The 7,500-nt window shown below is 43.1% G+C and overlaps 2 protein-coding genes across 3 annotated transcripts in view; one reads left to right on the top strand and one right to left on the bottom strand.

Moving 5' to 3' along the window:
* LOC115546139 (fibrinogen C domain-containing protein 1-like) overlaps window positions 1-3,710 on the bottom strand; it is an 8,442-nt gene extending 4,732 nt beyond the window's left edge. The window contains exons 1-4 of the mRNA XM_030359821.1: window positions 3,523-3,710; window positions 3,291-3,366; window positions 1,756-1,871; window positions 473-842 (exon numbers count right to left, since the gene is read on the bottom strand). Of these exons, the coding sequence (XP_030215681.1) occupies window positions 473-842; window positions 1,756-1,871; window positions 3,291-3,362 (558 nt within the window). The 5' untranslated portion in view covers window positions 3,363-3,366; window positions 3,523-3,710. The remainder of the gene's footprint in view (window positions 1-472; window positions 843-1,755; window positions 1,872-3,290; window positions 3,367-3,522) is intronic.
* A 586-nt stretch (window positions 3,711-4,296) lies between these two features.
* The window catches only part of LOC115545669 (regulator of G-protein signaling 3), a 26,465-nt gene continuing 23,261 nt past the window's right edge, over window positions 4,297-7,500 (top strand). For both annotated transcript variants that reach the window (XR_003977137.1, XM_030359051.1), the window contains exons 1-3: window positions 4,297-4,512; window positions 6,430-6,621; window positions 7,000-7,465. Coding sequence is in view for 1 of the 2 variants with exons in the window: in XM_030359051.1 (XP_030214911.1) it covers window positions 4,484-4,512; window positions 6,430-6,621; window positions 7,000-7,465 (687 nt within the window). In the remaining variant the exon portion in view is untranslated. The remainder of the gene's footprint in view (window positions 4,513-6,429; window positions 6,622-6,999; window positions 7,466-7,500) is intronic.

The following is a 7,500-nucleotide window of genomic DNA, read 5'->3' as shown; positions in this document are numbered from 1 at the left end:
AGTTCTAGTTCTATTAACTTAGTTCTAGTTCGTTCTGGTTAAGTTGCTGTAGGTAAGATTTACAGTAAATGCTATTATTTGAGTGTAGATAGCAAAGCCATCCTTCAGCTGAGAATATCTGTTTCTATTTGACTGTGCATGTCTCTGAATGAGCCAATTGACCTTTCACTACCAGCTCCTTTCCTACCCAACAGGGCATCTATTCTCCCCGGTTGGTTCAAGAAATCCCTTTTGCCTGTCAATCATGAGATAGGGAGGGGACGTGGGGTGGGGGGGGGGAGTTTCAAAAGCTTGGTTTCTCCTCATCTTTCTGGTCTCTCTTTTTACAACTCTCAAATCGTTCCTACAACCCCTTAAACATTAAACTTTTATCTTTAAATAGATGGTTAGTTTAGCTAGTTTAGCTATTGTAGCTAGTCAGCTAGCTCGTTTGCGTTAGCTAGTTAGCTATTTATCTTTGTTAGTGTATTACCTGTGAAATGCGACTCTGTTCACTCTGTAGGATATTAATTCTTTCCATCAGAGCATTTTGGCCCCTTTTTAGCGTTTCAGCTTCCACCCGCATGCTGTGGGCGTGTCCAGCTAACAGCTTTAGCTCCTCCCCTAACTTCTGGACCAATCCTCTTTCTTGCCAGTTGTCCGTGTTATGATTTCTCAGGAGACTCAGCAGAGAATTCTGAACTTCCTCCCATCTTAGGAAATCGTTGCTGTAATCTGGGCAGTTGGGATCCATATAAATGCTAAGCGGTTCACCGTCGCCAAGAGAGACCGTAACCAAAGCACCATTCTCCTTTTGATTAGTTGAGATGATGGGAGATGCTCCTGGAAGGGCTGCACTGTTCCTTTTCACAAAGAAATGAATAGAACACGTATTAACAAAAGAGGGGGTGGCGGGCGCCCAATGAATAGAACACGTATTAACAAAAAAAGGGATTGTACTAAATTAATAGCACTGGTATTACATGTAACATAAGCGTTGTTCACAGTAGCACAGAAGTATTGCAGGCACCACAGACCTTCATATCTTATTCTGTTGAATACATATGAACATATTAACTATCTTGTTACAACTCTTATTTCTATTTCTATTTATTTTCTAATGATTTCTTTCTTCTTTAACGTAACAGAAAGACAGACAGATAGAGAGATGTACAGTGCAAGAGATAGAAACATATGTAGTTGGAGAGAGAGAACGAGACAGAGAACGATAGATAGACAAATAACCAAACAAACAGGCAGACAGAAAGACAGAGAGACAGACAAACAGACAGACAAAGGGACAGGTAGGTAGAGAGATGGATAGATGGATAGATAGATAGATAGATAGATAGATAGATAGATAGATAGATAGATAGATAGATAGATAGATAGATAGATAGATAGATAGATAGATAGATAGATAGATAGATAGATAGATAGATAGATAGATAGATAGATAGATAGATAGATAGATAGATAGATAGATAGATAGATAGATAGATAGATGGATGGATGGATGGATGGATGGATGGATGGATGGATGGATGGATGGATGGATGGATGGATGGATGGATGGATGGATGGATGGATGGATGGATGGATGGATGGATGGATGGATGGATGGATGGATGGGTGGATGGATACAAACATACATACATACATACATACATACATACATACATACATACATACATACATACATACATACATACATACATACATACATACAAACATACATACATACATACGTACGTCCATAAAAACATATATAGATACCTGCTGATGAATGGAAGTGGATAGTGATTCAGGTAGAGAACAGTCATAGTTGCAGCAACAACTCCTAAAAGTGCTAATAGAATGAGGATGCACCATAGTAGGACATTACAACAACTCTGTACACACACACACACACACACACACACACACACACACACACACACACACACACACACACACACACACACACACACACACACACACACACACACACACACACACACACACACACACACACAGACGGATAGACAGACAAATACACACACACACACACACACACACACACACACACACACACACACACACACACACACACACACACACACACACACACACACACATACAAAAACGTTAGTTTATGTTTGCTATCTATCAATATCTAACCCTCTATTAACTTCACCAGCTTTAGCTTAACCAGCTCAACAATAAAACACGAGATCAGAGCAGATCATGTATGGCTCTTCAAGGCCTATAATAATATAAAGCAAATTTTATAGCTCTAGCGTTTTTTGTTTAATGGGAGGGCTGATATACCAATGTTGGTTATTTGCATAAAAAACGATATACCATATGAAGAATAGAAATTGTGTTGAAACGGACTGGTATTATGCAAAGTATAGTTTAGTAAGTACGTAATGATGAGTTTTTATCTTTTATTTTAGTTAGTACATATTTTGTATTTATTTATGCGATGTAACCTTTTTTTTTAACCAGGAAGTCCCTTGAGATTAAAGGCTATTTTTGGAGGGAGACCTGACCCACTAGTAGAAGTACAAGGTAACAAAATTATAGAATAGAGCTTGTCAAAACAGAACAGGAACAGAAATAGAGATTAGATTAGATTAGATTAGATTAGATTAAATTAGATTAGATGTATTTATTGTCCTTGTTCAACAGAGTTAACAACGAAATTATGTGCAGAGCATCAACACCACCACTGGCATACAAGTACCTGATAGCGTACATTACCCACTATAAAGATAGATCTCCCATATGCTATGGTATATAAATATAGTTATAATAAAGAGAAAGGGTACCAAAGATACACACAAAATCCAATGTACATTACCCACTATAAAGATAGATCTCCCATATGCTATGGTATATAAATATAGTTATAATAAAGAGAAAGGGTACCAAAGATACACACAAAATCCAATGTAGGAATAGCAATGACACTTGACAATGACTTCGTAGTTACTAAAGTCAGTGACAGTGTGTTCTCGTGGTGAACAGGACTGATATAGTAGTGCCGAGTTTGAGTCAGTTGACAGTATGTTCTGGTGATGAACAGAACTGATATAGTAGTGATGAGTTTGTATATGTTTAGTTACTAAAGTCTGTTGACAGTATGTTCTGGTGGTGAACAGAAGGGCTGAGATCAGCTCTCAGGAGAGGTAGCAGATGCACCAGATTAGTGGCACCTGGATCTGTCAAACACTCGACTTAAGTGAACCTTCCTTCTTAGGGAAATCAACACTGACACCTTGACATGCACCCCCCCCCCCCCCCCCCCCCCCCCCCCACCCATTTACCTTGTTGCTCTTTTGTTGTTTGGCATCAAGCTCCGAGGCGCTGTTGTTCATGATTGTCCACCTTTCGTTCATTATCCTAAAGAAACACGAAATAACACACCCCAAACGCATTTCAAGCTGATATGCAATCTGTTACTACGTTAATCGCTATGAACCATCATTGGTGACTTACTACAATGCAAAGCCATTAAAACTAGTCCCTTTCGTTAGTATTATCGAAAAGTCCACTCACCTGTGATACAGAGGGGGTAACGTTAGGCTACATCGGCACGCAGAGACAGAGTCAGTGAATTGAAAAATCCTGGTTTAAAATCGACAAGGATCTGAGAGCTGTCGCTCAGGTGGATGAGCGTCGTTCCTGATCTGAGGAGCGTGTCGTGGGTCCGTCAGTCCACTGCTGCTGGCTGCGCTCCTAAATTAAGCGTGTGAGCGTGTGCGTGTACTCTGAGGGGCGCGCTTACGCCCCCTTTTGGTTCGACAGAGCAATAACAAAACTAGTTTTTATCGGTGACTCTTTTATTGTTTTGTAGAACAATTGATTCAAAAATAACCTCATCGAAATTAGTTCAAATTTTCCTGGGATTTATTTTATTTAAAATACTGCTATAGATGTGAAATGCACATTCGTTTAATCTAAGTCTTATTTGGAATAGTTTATGTTTTACGTGTTTTACAAAATAAACCGTAAAACGTCGGCCTGTTGAATAATAACAAAACAAGTCGGAAAATGTTGTTACATGTGCATATGTCTCGTTTGTGTGTTAAGTGCATTAACACGCCGTGGATGAATTCTGCTCCCTGTCCTGCCTGCCTGTTCCTCCGGACCTCCGGTAACGCATTACTGGATCCCCCCCCCCCCCCCGTCTGGAACACTTTAATATGTTTACATGAGCGCTGCTGGGAGATTTGAACTGCGCTCCGGGATTGGAGGAGAGTCTTCAGCAGGCAGGGGGAGGAACGAGGATGAGGAGGAGGGGGCGCGGCGCCTCATTAAACCACAGTTTTGGGTTTGGGGCGGCTGGTTTGAAAATTCTCTGTGTTCACTCAACTATTGAAAAGTGGAGATCGATTCCAGGAGAAGCAGAGAGTTTCTTTTCCCTTTGGATGAGGTGGCTGGCTGCAGCCTAGGGTTTTTATTCAGGTCATCTAGTACAAGGAGATGATACGCAACTTCCAGAGGTAACTGACTCACAATGGACAGAACAGGAGCCAAGATAAAGAGGTAATTGTGCATTTTATTATCCTACTTATTGTCTTTCATTTATTTCCATAAGCATTTTGGGAAAGTTACATTTGCTTTCAATCGAGAAGAATGGCTCGTTCAGCATAACGCCACATATAATGACAAATTGTTTTCTAGGCAATGTTTAGTCACTTTAATCACTATTGACAGAAGGCATTTTATCTTATGAATCTAAGTTTTCGGTTTGAATAGTATTTACACTTTAACTCTTTGAATGTTTTTGTGTAAGTATTACTTACAGACACAGATGTGACAACATCTGTTTTTAATCAATGCCCAAACTAGGCTGCATTAGACCGCTAGCAAGGAGAGAAAGAGAGACACACACACACACACACACACACACACACACACACACACACACACACACACACACACACACACACACACACACACACACACACACACACACACACACACACACACACACACACAGACACACACACACACACACACACTCACACAAACAGACACACACACACATAGAAGAAGACAATACAAAGGTCGAAGGCATTGGTTGTCGTTTGTTTGATGAATATGAAAGTGTTTCCTCCTTCTGGGCAACCAGAGGGGAGGGCCCAGCATGGGGTGTGTGTGTGTGTGTGTGTGTGTGTGTGTGTGTGTGTGTGTGTGTGTGTGTGTGTGTGTGTGTGTGTGTGTGTGTGTGTGTGTGTGTGTGTGTGTGTGTGTGTGTGTGTGTGTGTGTGTGTGTGCGTGTGTGTGTGTGTGTGTGTGTGTGTGTATGTGTGTGTTTGCCTTTGTGTTGTGTTGTGTTGGGGTATGTGTGCTTGAATGTTTGGGTCACTGAACATTCAAATGTCTGATCCCTCGTTACGACCAATCAACTCAGACAACCTTCTCAATCCTAGAGGACCAGAGAGTCCTTCTATATGAATAGCAACCGATCCCCCTGACTTTGGGGGTAAAGGAATGTCCCCCGGAACTTAATTTAGACCGTGGTTCCTGCGGTAGAACCAAGATCTTGCGGTGGAACCAACCATTTTCCAATGGTTCCTTGTTCCAAAGCAAAGTTCCTGCTGTCTAGTTGGCCTAGGTAAACTTGACTTTATAGTCCTGGCTCACCCCATTTGTTTTTTAATTCTGCTCTACAGCAATGTCCAGTTGTCCAAACAATTGCAAAACAAATGAGTGCCGTGAAACTAAATTAAAACTAAATTTAATCCAAAACAAGTGGTGTGTGTCAAGGTCGAGCTCTGATGAAGTAATACGTGATACCCGTAAACAACCTCAAAACACATCTAAACAGTTAAACCATTGTAATGAGATCCGGACACATGGAAAAATGAGCAGACTAGCAAAAATTCTTCAGAGTGCCCTTTGAGGGAGGCACCATCTCACTCACACACACACACACACACACACACACACACACACACACACACACACACATACACACACACACACACACACACACACACACACACACACACACACACACACACACACACACACACACCAATGCAAACACAAACACATTCTAAACTGTGCGGGGGGGCTGGTATGTTAATGTGTAACACTCAAACGCAGATTTCGGTGCTAAACTACAGCACAGCGTGCTAATACCAAAGCCTCGGTATATATGTCACTGAGGCAGGTTACTCTAGGGCAGGGGTTCCCGGTCTTTTGCGACCCAAAATTATGAACATTTTTCATGAACTTCCCCACACATTGTTCTAACCGTATCAACATCTGCCCGTGATATGATGTCCCAGTGAACACATGTGTAAATGTCACAATAAGTGATCAGTTGTAGTTTGCTTACAACTTATGCAGCAATACCCTGTGGCCTCATTTGCATATCAGGCGGGTTGCAGCCCACAGGTTGGGAAACACTTCTATAGGGGAGACTCGATTGACCTTTGACCTGTCACACAGGCCCTTTCAAGGAAGAGTTCTCCTTCAGCACCAGGAAGCCCATCTTCACCCACCAACCTGCAAGAGGAGGAGCACAGAGGACCAGAGGAGCATGGGGGAGGAGAGGAAGGGGAGAGTTGGAAGCTGGAAGGAGAACCAGAACCCAGTCCAGAGAAACAGAGGAACCACGAACCTGCGGAAACCTTACACACAGTATGTACACACACATTACTAACACACACACACGCATACACTCACACACGCACACACACACACACACACACACACACACACACACACACACACACACACACACACACACACACACACACACACACACACACACACACACACACACACACACACACACACACACAAACACATTACTAACAGGCGCACACACACACACACACACACATCGACAGACACAACACACATCACAAACACCACACACACACACGCATGCACACACACATCTCAAACTCACACAAACACACACTCCCAAACACAGACACCACACATTATTGAAGGAAAATCAATACAGACAATCAACACATACACCAATACACATGGTGTTTTCTGTTCTGCCAGGCCCTCAGAGTTAGGAGCTGGGATCCTGAAGGAGACAAACTACTCTGAGAACGACTCGTGGAAAACATGGACCCTTGACCAGAACCGGCCCCAATATGCAACAGGTTCCATGATGAGAATAACCAGAGTTGGAGCCAAGGCTCGGGCTGCAGTAGACTGTGGACCGGGGGGCATGAGCAGTAGACATGGGAGTGGAGTGCAGGTTCAGTCTGGTAGAGAGCTGATCCAGTCCAGTAGAGCGCTGCTCCAACCCAATGGACAGGATATCCAGTCCATTCAGGCTCTGGCCCTGTCCAGCCAGGCTCAGGTCCAGTCCAGCCAGGCTCTGGTCCAGTCCAGCCAGGCTCTGGTCCAGTCCAGGGGGCTGCTGGTGAAGGGCAGTGCGGGCCTGCAGGTCAGGGTGGCTGTGATCAAGAGGACCCGTCTGGACCCTCTACCCTCTGTCGGGCCACTTGCTGCCCCCACGGTAATTAACCCAGCAACCCATTCTCAAAGCAGCTC

Source organism: Gadus morhua, chromosome 6, assembly GCF_902167405.1.
Source record: "Gadus morhua chromosome 6, gadMor3.0, whole genome shotgun sequence".
NCBI lineage: Eukaryota > Metazoa > Chordata > Actinopteri > Gadiformes > Gadidae > Gadus > Gadus morhua.
The sequence above is the reverse complement of the archived record's forward strand: the minus strand, read 5'-3'. Positions and strand labels throughout refer to the sequence as shown.